Genomic DNA, 13963 nt, shown 5'->3' with positions numbered 1-13963 from the left:
TGCAGAGGCACTGCCTATCAAAGCCTGAGGAAGAATGACATAATTTAGAATGACATAATTTAGGGCTACCTCCACTCCCAGCGTGTGCAGACAGCAGTGAGTGCTGTCTCCAGAACTAACTGAAAGCCCAAGTCACAATCTAGCTCATGCTAGCACAACTTGGAACTTCACTCTGTTTGGTATTTTTGTTTATTTTTCCCTTTGCTGCAGGGTGAAAGGAAACTTTTATTTCCTCCTCATGAGGACTCTGATATGCCATTGATGCCTCATGCAGCAAGAACCCTGCTGCTCTCATCTCCCACAGGGGCTGAGCACCACAGCAATGCCATCTGTAGCTTTCAGTGATCAGACTGGGAATATGGGAACAGAAAAAGGTTTATAATGCTCTACACCTTCTCTCTGCAAGCACACAAAAACTGCCAGAAATATACTCCAGCACTGATATTAAAAATATTTGCTTTTGCGATAAAATGCAGCTAAAATATTAAAAGAAAAAAATCCACAGCCTTGTTGTTGACAATAACAACAAAAACAAACAAAAACCCCAAACCAAAATGATCCCAAACCCTTGTTTTGTGTCTGGCACCTGACCACTAACACTGATGGGATTTCCACACTGCCCAAACACAATGTGCATCCCCTGGACACTCATTTGACCAGCACATGTCAAGACAGACTTTCCTATACCTACGATTTGTAAAAAGACAGGTAAATTCCCAATGGAATGGACCCTAAAACACGGGTCTAAGCACCTTCTCTGAAGGCTGCTTCTCAGAATCTCTTGCTCTTTAAAAACTCTTCACTCAGAATTGACCCCAGCACTGACGTCACCTATTGTGAGGTTTGTCTTATACTAGACAGAGAATGACACAATATTCCTGAAAATACAGAGAGGTGCTGCTGAGGACTGAAAGACTATCCAGCATGTTTCTTAAAGGCAACAGTGGCTAAAATTAAAACAACAAGCTATAAAAATCAATTATTTGAAAGTCCCTGAGAAAAGAGGCATGAATTAAAATTCCCCATTAAAAAGAAAAGCTGGAGATGCATTCCAGTGATAACAGAAGACCTTAATGAACAGGCTTGGCATTTTCTTCCCTCACAGCTGAAAGACTTCAGAAGGCCCTGAAGATATTCCTAATCAGTTGCCATTTAAAATTGGCAACTCCCTAGAACAAAAAAAGGTAGTACATCTGGAATTAGAAAAGATCTCTTATCTCCTTTTGAGTCAGCATTTTTATGTGACTGAGGGCCAGCTGCTTAATTTCCCCCACAAAGCCCCAGTCTGAAAACCTTGCCATTATTTGGATGGCTTTTTGCCTATGTCTTGTTACAACTCATTTCACCTGGAGGACCATGTTTTATAATTGCCCCACCAAAGTGAAATGCAGAATTATTCTGGAGCTTGAAAGAACAAATGCATTTGTCAGGGGTCCAGAGAAGACTTCACTGGAACCTGGAGGCAGTGCTGCTCCAAACCCTTTCAGACCTTCCCAGGCAGTGGTACCAAGGATCTCTGATTAGGGCTGTGATTTACACACTCATCTCATCCCAATAATTCCCCAGCTCTGCCTAAGAGCAGTTCATGCACCCCAGAACTGCTGTCCCAGAACATGCTGAAGCCATTCCGGCTGCTCTGCCAATGCATTCTTACACTCTCAGATTTCCATCTCTTGGACACAAACAATCTGTCATCTAACCATCCGTGGATGGTAGAAATACATAATTTTTAAGAAGAGGCAAAATGATGACAAGACCTAGCTCTCCAAAAAAGCTCTCAGTCATTTCAGTAGATATGATCAAACAAAGCCTGGGCTTTGTTCAAAGTTATTTATTCTACTGTTATGGCAGGAAAAGAAAATAATAGAGTAGCTACAAAAGGTCCAACTATCGCATTTTTTCCTAAATCAGCTTAAACCCCGATTTCATATCACTCTCATTGCTAACAGCTTTTGTACAAAAGAGCCAAAGGAAATAAGCTTTCATAAGAACTAGGCTGATTACCTGTTAGACATGAGCACATTTTTTGTTTCACAAATATGCTTTTTCTATTTCAATAAACTACATCCAGCCAACATAGCAACCCTCACGTTTTATGTGTTTCTATGCCTAACAAAATCATGAAATGAATTAAGGGAGTCTTTCTTAAAAGACTTCATAAAACCACTTTGTTCCTTTATTTCTGTCTCTCCTGTTCTCTTTATTAAACCATGCACAGCAGAATTTTGAAACAGCTACTGCATAGTCTGTTAAGCTTCCCTAGGCTTGATCTTTCTTTACAGAATGCATAAGTGTTCAGAACATGAGGCGTGCAAGCCTGACCACTAAATCAGCCATTAGGACCTGCTGATGGTTGATTAAAACTTCTGTGAGTTCAAAGAGTACATGATGCATGATATAGAATCAGTCCCATCACACAGGATGCGAAAGACAGATTTAAAAAATAAAAATAAAACCTTCACCCACCATTAAAAAAAAAAGAGAAATGTCTGAAACAATTACAGCAATTACAATTACAGTAAATATACTGGCCCCCACCCTCTGTTAATAGGAATCAGCAGGAATCCAGTGAATCTGGAGTTCACTGGATTTCACCAAGGTCAGGGTCTGCAGGACAAAATCTCCTTCAACATGACTTGGAGATTATTCTGGTGGAACTGCCTCCCCTGCCAACCACTGGCGCCTGAGCTGCAGCTGTGCAACCAAGAGTGAGCCAGATTCTCCCACTACTTATTGTTTTAAATTGGTTTATCTGTACTGACTTCAGTGGATTTGCTCTTGAACTACATTAGCCTGTTAAACAAGAGGATAATGATGCCCACTGATTTAAACTGGAATTTTGTCTGGAGGTATGGAATGACAGCAGAGGTTCTGATTCTTTCTTTAAGGACTGTGTTATTTTTCTCATTTAGTTTTTCATCATTAAGATGCCCTGCTCACTGTACTCCAGTTGGTTTTGGTGGAACTTTGAGATAAACCAGTATAAATAATACATTTATAATAGCCAAAGGTTAGGTTTCTTCAAAGCCTTAGACATATAAGTGCAGATTCCCAGGGATTGTCCTTCATCATCTGTAGAGAAACCCATGAAGCAGAATCTGAGTCAATGAGTCACTACCAGACACCAGTGACACATTTACCAGAGACTCTCCTTCAGATTTCTCCCTAAGTTACAAAACTTGTCCTATTTGAATTCTACAAGAGAGAATGTTTACTTTCTCAGATCTGTCTTGCAGATTTTCAGCCACACAAAACTTGAGCAATAGCTCTTTCACCCAGTTACTTCAGGGTAACATCAGTTCAAAGACATAAATAAAGACAGTTGCAGTGTGAAAAATAAAGGCGAAGTTAATTGAGAGAAAGAAAAGCAGATTAAATGAGAAGAGGACAAATAAGATAACGAAAGTACAAGTTCAGCTGAAAGAAAAATGATGAACAGGAAAACATGAATTTGAATGGATGAGGGTCCAATAAGGAGACTGACAAAAGATTTAGTTGATGGGGATTTTTTTGCATGCTTTTGAGAAAACCAACACTGTAATCAGACTAAATTAGCATGCACAGAGCTGAAAAAGAAGTTAGTCACCTAACATAAATGCGAATGTAATAAACAGTGACAATTCATCATTCAGTGCCAAGAATAATTTGAATCTCTACACAAGTGAGAAGAGCATCAAAAAATGGGGAAAATAATAATTCTAGCGATCATTCCGGGTGATAAACACATTCCAACAATAATGTTTAATGTATTTTTACTGTCACAGTCTGGCCACTTCACAGTCAAAGTAAGACATTGTGAGGCACAGCTCAAGCTGGGAAAGCAGATTTTTCTCTTCTCATGCCTTTTCCAGGGAAGTTGCACTGGTGCTCCTTGTCAGCCAAGGAGACACACATGTGCCTGCCCAGCCAGAAACTCCTGGTGCATTTTTCAAGAAACCCCTCAGTCAACTTCACAACACTACCAAGAGCTGTTAAAGCCCCTCTTACCTGCACAACAACCACCTGGATGGACACATGGTCAGGGAGTCGGATTGGTGCTCGAAAATACTGAGATAATGCAACCAGAAGATGAAGTATGGCTACGAGACTTTTAGCATGAACAGCTGAAATAGACATTAAAAGCACAAGTTACAAACTGCAAAGTAACTAGGGCACAGATTTTTACTTCTGCTTAGGATACAGGGATTATGGGACTCCTTTCCTCTTGCCACCTGGAGCCAGGGGGCACCTTTAAGGCACCCCATCAGCACCAATGCACTACTCTTTGCAATATGTCTGAGTGTCACAGGCTCATGGAGATGGAAATCTAAAGCTAATCCAAAAGCCAGATTTTATGTACAACAGTTTAAGTGCTGTCTCTGCATTCTCCTTGCCTCTCTTTTATTCCCTTTACTTCAATAAGGATTTATGGACTATCAGAAAGATATTTTTGTACTCATAACATGCATTTATTCATTTTTAAGTGTCACAATGTCTGCAGGATGATAAATGAGCCTGTTTTGGCACAAGCCTTAAGCAATAACTTATTAAACTCAATGACTCAAACATTCCTCATGAAGTTGTTCTAGTTCTGTTACTGAAGGTTTTTTCAGTGGGTTTCATATATGGGTAGTTAACACTAACACAACTTACAAGACATCAAAAGCCAAACTGTAGGAAATCCTTGATCAAGCATCAAACCATTGGCATGCATGTGGATAATTTCCAATCCTTATTATTTTCTTTCTTCTTCTTCTTCTTCTATTTTGTTTTTGCATTCCCCAAAGTAGTATTGCTAAAAGATCTCTGACACTGCTGTGCACTTAGATTTTTTGTACTTGAACTAATCATTAAGTACTACCTTACTGCACTGCTGAAACTCGATCAGACTCACTAAAATGCCCTTCTCCATAATCCTACAGTGCAAGTCTCAGCTATGCCATGCAGATACACATTGCTATAAAATGTGGCATTGCTGGCAAATGCTGCTGGAGGGCCCATGGTCAGAGATGAGGTGCTTTAGCAGAACACTACAAAGATGTCTGTCTGCCTACCACCAGCGTGTGCTACAGCTGGACACAGCTGCTGCTCTCTATCTCTATTCCAGCTCTAAAACACATGTAAAACATTAAATTAAAACTAGGAGTTAAATTGTCAGGCCACTCCAAACACCCTGCCTCCATCTGCATAATAAAGAATGGAAAGAAAACTTGGGGCAGGTTGAAAAAAGAAGGGGACAAAAAATTCAGCAGGACCACAGACAGGGGAAAGTCAAATGGCCAAATATTCACTCTTCCTCCCTTGAGATATTTCTCTCCTTCTAACTAATTGTTGTGAATGGAACATGAAACAAAACTGCTCAGCACAAGACAGGTACAGGAGACAGGGAAAATGTGATGTACTGGTCAAGGTATTCACCAGCATGAAATGATTCTGAAAACCAAACTTAAAACAGATTAAGAGGCCTAATTTTCTACAACTGATAACCTGCTTTCTCCAATACATATACACTGAAGTGTCTTGTGCTGGGCCACTGAAGACATTTCTATGAGATATGTTCATTTTTAATACAATAGACCAGGAAAGGCACAGAATTAGTCTTGATTAGAGTTTTGTAACCAAAACTAGTGGTTCAGACTTTGCCTGAAATTATCAGAAATATTATTCATATCTATGTCACAAATTTCACACAGAGTTCTAGGACCTAACTGTCCTTATGTCCATCTGCTGCATTTCTGCAGGTACTTGCCTATTTCAACAAGCCAATTTAGCAATACAAAACTTAAGCTGGTATGCACACGGACTTCAGAGCAAAGCCACCACACTTGGACAGGCTCTGAGAAGACACCTAACTGGCACAGAAGGCTGACACCAGTAAAGAGGACAGAGTGGCACATCTGGAAGTGCCCTTCAGAGCAGTTCCTGCCATAAATCCCAGGTTTCAGCCCTCCCATGCCACTGGATATTTCAGAACTCCAGATGGCACCTACAACCTCCCAGCTGTCAACAGATGAGAACAGCACAGCAAACACAAAACTTACAGTCAACATTCCACTTAATGCTTCTTGGAGGGAGTTTAAGGGTTTCATTGATCTTTTCAAGCACTGTCTGTAGCTTCTGTTTCTGAGCAATTTCAGACTGAGTAACTTCTGCAACATTCAGCTTCTCACTTTCAAGCTTCTCTGAAGTGATAGAAGAAAGAATGGAAGAGAAAAAAATTATCAGCTCCATGAAGAACACGAAGACATTCCATACACCCAGAGGAACATTCAGGAGACATCAGACTTCCTAATTTTGTATCTAAGGTTTTCCAGAGCCACTTTTCCTCTACACTTCTGAGCTCCTAAAGATAAGTTCACATTTTGCCTTTAGTTGCACACTGACAAGGAGAAGGCTCTATGCCACACCACTGGCTAACAAACATTTGCTGCAACTCCCTTTAGGGAGCACCAGACTTGGACATAAGGCCCTTTACTTGTATTGCTTCTGCTTGAAGGTCATTCTGCTTGCAAGTGGCTTGCACAGCAGACCATCAAACCTAGCAAACAGACACCAACTTTATTTCATCAGTCTCAGCCTCCCAGCTTCTACCTCAGATGCAGGAGATAAAAATTTTACTTGGCCTAGTAGTGATAAAATGGAAGTGATTCCGTATTCATAGAGGCAGAGAATGCATCAAAGAAAGGCAAACAAGTTTTCATGAAAACAACTAAAACCTCAGGCAAATTTCTCTCTATGAAAGCACAGCCATTTTCTGCACTTAAAATTTGCAGTAGATTTTAAAATACTTTAGGAATTGGTTTGTTACAATTAGTACAGTTGCTATGTATATACATACGTGGTTTATTGTTAACCCTTAAAGAATAAGCAAAGAAAATACAGCAGCTCCCTGGTGACAATACCAGAAACAAAATGCTTGGTCACTTATCAATCTACTTCTACAAAAGAGTATTTTGTTAAGATTTATCTTTTTTGGTAGGAGCTGATCTTGTTCCTATCAAAGCCAACTGAGTATCTTTCCAAAGTGAGTGAGCCTAAACCACCAGCCTAAGAGCTGCTATCTCCTAACCCAGCCTAAGAGCTGCTATCTTCTAATCTAGCCTAAGAACTGCTATCTTCTAATCCAGCCTAAGAATTGCTATCTTCTAATCCAGCCTAAGAGCTGCTGCTATCTCCTAATCCAGCCTAAGAGCTACTATCTTCTAATCCAGCCTAAGAGCTGCTATCTTCTAATCTAGCCTAAGAGCTGCTATCTCCTAACCCAGCCTAAGAGCTGCTATCTTCTAATGCAGCCTAAGAGCTGCTGCTATCTCCTAATGCAGCCTAAGAGCTGCTATCTCCTAATCCTGCCTAAGAGCTGCTATCTCCTAATCCAGCCTAAGAGCTGCTATCTCCTAATCCAGCCTAAGAGCTGCTATCTGCATAGGTTTCTTGCACCTCCTCACCACAAGACTGAAGATTTAGTAAGCAGAGACCTGATCCACAAGGAATTAAGGGTAATGGAAAAGATTCCTCTGAAATCAATAAATGCTAGATCAGTGTATGCATATTTAGAGTCAGGCTGCACCTGATACACATGTTGTGAATTTTGGGTGAAGACACTGGAGATCTGCCCATGACAATCCAACTGCTCAGTCTGGGCAAATCCAGTCCATCACAATATATTCAACAGCTTAACCATTCATAGAAGGGAATAGTCTGTGAAGTCTTTATTAGAAGTGCTCACATGATGTTTGAAGATTCATTTAGGATACTGGAAAGAAATTTACTGGAGACTTTATGAGCTGTAATAACTAAGAAAATGGCTTTCAAGCCAACAGTGTAAAAAGCACATGCCAACACTGCATTAGCAGTTTCTTGTCTCTATCTGTTTCTCAGCTGAAGCTCAGATTGCAGTCCACTGGGCACCATTACCTCAGCCATGTTAAAAGCCAGACATCAAACCAGAAAGAAAATCCAACTTTCCAGGGGAACCTTGCGATGAACAAACTATAGCATGGAAGGAGCAGAGATTAAAAACATCCACCATGGCACTGAGACTGCCCTTGCCTTCAAACTTACTTTCCACTTGTAACATGGCAAAGTTTGTGCAGCCCATATGCAGGTAATAAATTTAATTGGAGTGAAGAGTGCTGCCAAGACAAGAGCCCTCCCTCTGCAGCACCCCAGGTAGGCTTTGTGCTGCTCTCACCAGCTGCAGAGCACCACACATTGCACTGAGCCACGAGGGCTGTGCACACAGCCCATTGCTCAGGGGGCTCATAACACAATGCTATTTTTGTACCACTTAGTGCCATAAATGTAAGATGATACCGAGGCTCCTGGGCAGGAACAAGAGATCCACTTCTTGACAAAGTGCTTTAACACCGTGCACGTGTATTTTTTCTTACCAAATAATTTCTGCAATACTTGTCCATCATACAGGTCTTCAGCCAAGTCTTTCACAATAATCCTCTCTCCTACCAACACATCATTAATCCAGTCAATTAATACCTATGTGGGAAACACACATTTGGCAGTATTATACACTATTCATTTGCAATTTAAACCACATGCCATTTTTCTTAGCAGAAAGAATACCAAAGCTGCAGTGGCTCAAAATACAGTCTGACATACCTTCAGGAGCAAACAGGAAAAACTCAGGAAGGACTCACCTGAGGTGGTTGTGCCAATGCACCACAAGGTCTGGACAAACACTAATTAATGCAGTATCTTCTGGACTGAAATCTTTCCCTTGCTTTCAGTAGAATTTTAACATCTTATTGTGTTAAAGGTGCTGAAGTTGATTTTGATGAAGCATCCTGCTAAAGTTCTAACCCCAAGAATCACAAAGACAAGGGAAGATCAGCATGATCTTCAATTGGGGATGGGATGGGACTGAGAATCTGGCCTCAGGATTTTAACAGAAATTTTAAAGTCTCCCTGTGCCACATCTAGAGAAAGATACTGCCACAAATGACCTCCCCATTTCACTGGGATGTACGCACCATGTGGTTCCAACTAATTAACATCTAACTAGTGCTTTCAAGTGCTCAAGTGAAAGAGGCAGGGGTGGCATTAAAAAATAGCTCCACTTTCCTGACAGGGTTTACATGCTTTCATTACCTTCATTAGTTCTTGCAATTTTGGATCATTTCTTGAATTTGGATCCACCATTGTTCGGACTTCATTTTCCTCTGGAAGGTTTAAAAGAAAAACATTAGAAACTATCCCAGGCACAACACTTCATTTTACAGCAAGTTTTCGAGTTGAGATGTAAAATTTTTGTGAATTACCTAGCATAGTGTCCTCAGGGTCTAGTTCAAATGGAATGGGACTGAGAGGTAAGTTAATGGCATTTATTCCTTCTTCCTGTAATTCAGACACTAGGAAATAAAAAAAGAAAAGCTTGGTCAAATTTCAATTTAATTTTACTTACTATTTCACTCTCACTAAAAGTAGCATTAATTGTCTTAATTTCTTTATAAGAACATGACTCTATTAGATAAGCCACTGGGTGTAACTACAGCAATAAAGTAAAGCTAACAAAAATGGGAGGCCCAGCCAACAAATCTTTACTTTCATGAGTACATTTTTCACGGATAATGGTGCTGGAACCAACACAATTATCTCAAATCTTTTCCAGGACATGGCCCATTGTCCTCAAAATTTTAAAAGGCTTGCTTGCATGTTAATGGTCCTGACACTTTAACACTAATGAATCATTTCAGCTGAGGGAGATGGTTATTGCTCTCAGTATGTCACCGTGGCTCTAGGGATGTTTCAAGTTTAGCTCCTTGGGAAGAGCTGGTGTGGCTGTGCACCCACCCACCCATGCAGGAGTCACCAGGCTGAGGAGCCATCCCAGCCTGAAGGTGCAGCACTCAGCACATTCTGCTGCCCAGGATGCTGATGGGTCTGCACTGTCCAGCTGGAGCAGGCTGCAGGATGCTTCTGGCCTGTGCTCTTGGCCTTTCCTCAGCAGAAATCACAGCAGCAAGACACAGTGTAGGATGATGAGCCCCCAGAAAAGGGGTTCAGTCTGCAGGTTAGTGTGCAGTCAATGCAGGTTGAAAAAGAACTTGGACATAGAAATGGAGAAGTAATCCAAGAACCCACAGTTTGGAGATGTTGTCACTAAATATAGACAAGGTCTTACTCAGCCAAAGTCCCCGAATTCTGCAAAAATCAATGTTCTTGAGAAGAAAAGACCAGAAAGACCCAGAGAAGTGGTGTAAAGGGAAGCCTGTCACTTGTTCTGTGACAGGCTAGAGCAACTTTGTTCATTCCTCTGGGTGACCCAAACTTTAATAGGTTGCAAAGACAAAACCCTCCCTTCAGTGCCCAAAGGAAGAGCCTCCCTAAGAGAGGGCAAGGAATCCCAACAAGGCCACACACCATCCTGTGCTGTGGAAGAGCTCCCAGCACGGAGCAGGGAGGGAACCAGAGCAGGGATCACACGAGTTTGTACCTTGCTTTGAGAACAATCAGTGCAAAGCTGATTCACCAATCCAGGAAAGGGGCTCACTGTCTTAGCCATGACCAGACAGTAATGTTGCTTTGACCACTCAATTTCCAACCAGAAGTGGTTGTTAGCTCATCTGTTCCAGTCAGAGTTTACACTTAAATAACTTAATCCAAAAATCCTACATATGGCCTAAAGATTCAGGCAGCTGTCCACAGCTTCTGACATGTACTGAAATATCTGACTGATGTGCAGATGCAAGATTCACCATCCAACAATTCAGATTTACCAGCTGATCCTTTCCCCAGTTTGTTCGGAAAATCACAGAGACAATTTGGTTTCTAAGAAAACAGAGAACTACTCTAAAGATCTTCTGTTTTATTTCTGCCCTCATGGCTGCCTCATAAATCAGCTTTACTTCCTTGGTGCATTAAGTGTAGCTAAATTCACATGAACACTGTGATCATCAGTCAGTTGGTGTGATAACAGGCTTAGAAATTTACAAATATTTTCTTACGTCCCATGAAATGTTTTGTGGTCTGCCAGATGAAATGTTTCTGTGCATGCTTCAAGGATCTGTGTAGCTGTATTCAAGCATCTATGAAAGACTCACACCAATAATGGCTGCCAGAATGTTTATTACTTTTAATGGTACAAAAATAACTCTGAAAAATCCACTACCTTCAACACTGAACCCATAACTTCACTCCATACACTCACCCTGCTTATGTATCTGTAACAGACAAATACTGAGCAGCTCTAAAGAGTCATAAACCCATGCTGACAATAACAGTTCCCTCGACTGTTGTATATCCTCTAAAACTGATGGCTGAAAGCAATGGACCAAATGAATCCCTGATGTAACTCCACTGAGTTCTGAGGAGTTACAGCAAGGATGAAGTTGGTCTAGCATGTACAATCTCGGGAACTGCTTGCACATTAAGTAATGGCAATTGTTGAAACTGCTAGCACTCCTTGGAGAAAATCACTGTTGGTTTCTTGGTTTCATTAACCTCTCTGAATTTTTTTTTTTTTTTTTTGTTATGGGCAAATGTCAGCGTGTAGAAAACATCCCTGTGGAGGTCTTTCTGCTCTGAAATGTTTAGCTCATGGAGGACTACACACAAAGCCTCCTAGGCAGAAAACGTGGGATTTTTTCACATCAGTCCCAAGGGGGAGCATAGTAAATAAAATCTATTCAAGCCAACTGCCTCCCCTGAGCTCTCCTGTCCCAAAGGGCTGGAGGCTCTGCTTGGGTGAGACACACTGGAGAAAGCAGTCAGCTCATTTTCCAAGTGAAGGACAGTAGTGAAAGCTTTTGGTTCCTCTCTCCCGGGAGCAGCCCTCTGGCAGAGCTTGCTGACAATTTTGCAAGGAGACTGAGTGGACCTTTCAAGGTGGAAAGTTATGTAAGGAATTCTTTACAAGGCCCACTGAACCTTGCCATACCTGTCCTCTAGCATGCACAACACTCTATCTTTAATAACATGACCTCCATCATATTCTCAGAGAAAATAAGAGAAAGCAAATAAACTCCTGCCACATCTTTGAGTGAAAAGTGAACATAAAATACAAGTAAGACAACAAGAAATATACAAGGGGAACTAAAACACTGGCATGTTCTAGAATGTAAGTGCTCTATTTACTGCCCAACAGGGGCCAAGCTCTGCTTGCTGTACACAGCTGTAAGCACAGACATTTTGCACACCTGCCAGAGCCATTTGCAGAACCTCCAGATGATCCAAAGATCCCAGATGGATCCCGGTTTTAGAGAGCACAGCTCCTCCTCACCTCTGCTTTCTGCAGGGCACAACCCATGCCCCAGGCTGGTATTAGCCCCCTAATAAAGGGACTCATGCCCTCCTGTCCCCCACAAGCAGAAAACATGATGCAGAAACCTTGAGCCTGACAGCATCTTTTTCATTTCTTTCCCACTACTAAAAAGCAGAGATTTAACTGCAGATTAGTAATGCTACTAAATGGAGCAGGTAAGCACACGCATTATAACAAGCTGTATTAAACTGAGAGAAAACGTACTATGTAGTATAGCTTCACTTTCTAAGACTTTCCATCAAAAAAAATACCATGACAAATCACTGCTATACACTTAGGTGTTTATAGAGCAACCACAAATATGTGATTGAGGTTAAGAGTTTGCATACCACAGTTTCAGTAGAGGAGTCCATTTTTCAGCCTCTTCTCATTAATTTGTTTTAATTAATTTTCATGGAAATCACTTCAGCAACTTAGTATTTTAATAAAAAGAAAGAACACAGCATTGGGGCAATTTTTTGCAGCAGCAGAAATTAACATAATCTAATTTCTTGAAATACTTTGAGGAGTGGCTTTGGAGCATCAGTAAGGGCACTCCAAGCCTTACAGGAAGGGAGGAGGGGATGGGATGGACCTGCAGCAGCTCAGGTACCACTCAGGCTGCCAGAGCAGGGCACTGGGAGCTGTGGCAGCTCCTGTGAAGGACAGCACCCAGGCGTGGCCACTGCACAAGGCCAGCAATTGGAGCTCAGACCCTCTGCTGTGACCCAGATCCAGCCCAGGTCATCAGCTCACCGTGCTGGCATTGGGAAGATTAGGGACTTCATCCCTTTGGGCACGACAGCAAAATCCAGCCCTCCTTTTTTTTCAGTCACTATGCTGAATGGAACTGGGGGAATGCACTTTCAAAGCAAGACCCTGAAAAGCAACAGCTACATCTGGGCCAGACAAGTTTCTGTGGATTGGCAATGTGGAAGTCCCAGTTTTAACTCTGGATGAGGAATGGACATTTCTGCTCAGACTTCTGATTCAGCTCCACGTGCCAAATTTCTTATGATGTAATCAAGTGCAACTCCACTGCTATCAGCTGTCAACAGACTTCCTCCCATCATGCCAGCACCAAATTTGGCCCCAGAGCCGGGGAGCCCTCGAGCCTCTATCAACAGCAACTACAGCAGCTATTTTAAGCTGGATGGAATTCTTACTGTTTTAGATGCTCTAGGATTACGAGGTCATAAACCTGTGCTATCAAACACAGGCGTGTGCTCTGAGCCAGAGCCCTGTGATGTGTGCATCCAGCTGCCCTTGGAGCTGCACATCTGAGATGCAGCACGGCCCACAGCTTCAAATTGCCTTAATTCCTCCAGTACATGCAGCCTGTTGCTCCACATTGTATTTATTAGACAGTTTCATTTGGGTTTTTTACTCATTTATTTTGTGTGCTTGAAGGCTTTTTGCTGCCCTATTTAGTATTCAGGGCTTAGAGTCATTCTGATTTGAATGAAACACATCTCATTATTTAACTGAGCTCAGCCATGCCACATCACCAGTGCACTCTCTGTGGTTTAGATGTATTTTATATCCATCAGAAGAATCATGAAACAAATGCAGCAAGATGCAGAGTAAAACAGCCTCTCCTCTGAGTGCTGCAGCCATGTCTTCCCCATGTAACTGGGTCTGTACTTACAAAATTAAAATTACTGAAGTGCAATGACAGGAATGGATGAATCCTGAAATTGTGCAATTAACTAGAACCAAACCATCATT

At 41.6% G+C, this 13963-nt stretch overlaps 1 protein-coding gene across 2 annotated transcripts in view; it reads right to left on the bottom strand.

The window, feature by feature from the left end:
- The window catches only part of PARVA (parvin alpha), a 62895-nt gene that overhangs the window by 14657 nt on the left and 34275 nt on the right, over window positions 1-13963 (bottom strand). For both annotated transcript variants that reach the window (XM_059475173.1, XM_059475174.1), the window contains exons 2-6: window positions 9255-9344; window positions 9085-9155; window positions 8370-8472; window positions 6021-6161; window positions 3988-4103 (exon numbers count right to left, since the gene is read on the bottom strand). In XM_059475173.1, coding sequence (XP_059331156.1) covers window positions 3988-4103; window positions 6021-6161; window positions 8370-8472; window positions 9085-9155; window positions 9255-9344 — 521 coding nt within the window. The remainder of the gene's footprint in view (window positions 1-3987; window positions 4104-6020; window positions 6162-8369; window positions 8473-9084; window positions 9156-9254; window positions 9345-13963) is intronic.

The sequence above is a fragment of the Ammospiza nelsoni genome, chromosome 6, assembly GCF_027579445.1.
Source record: "Ammospiza nelsoni isolate bAmmNel1 chromosome 6, bAmmNel1.pri, whole genome shotgun sequence".
Classification (NCBI taxonomy): Eukaryota; Metazoa; Chordata; class Aves; order Passeriformes; family Passerellidae; genus Ammospiza; species Ammospiza nelsoni.
The sequence above is the reverse complement of the archived record's forward strand: the minus strand, read 5'-3'. Positions and strand labels throughout refer to the sequence as shown.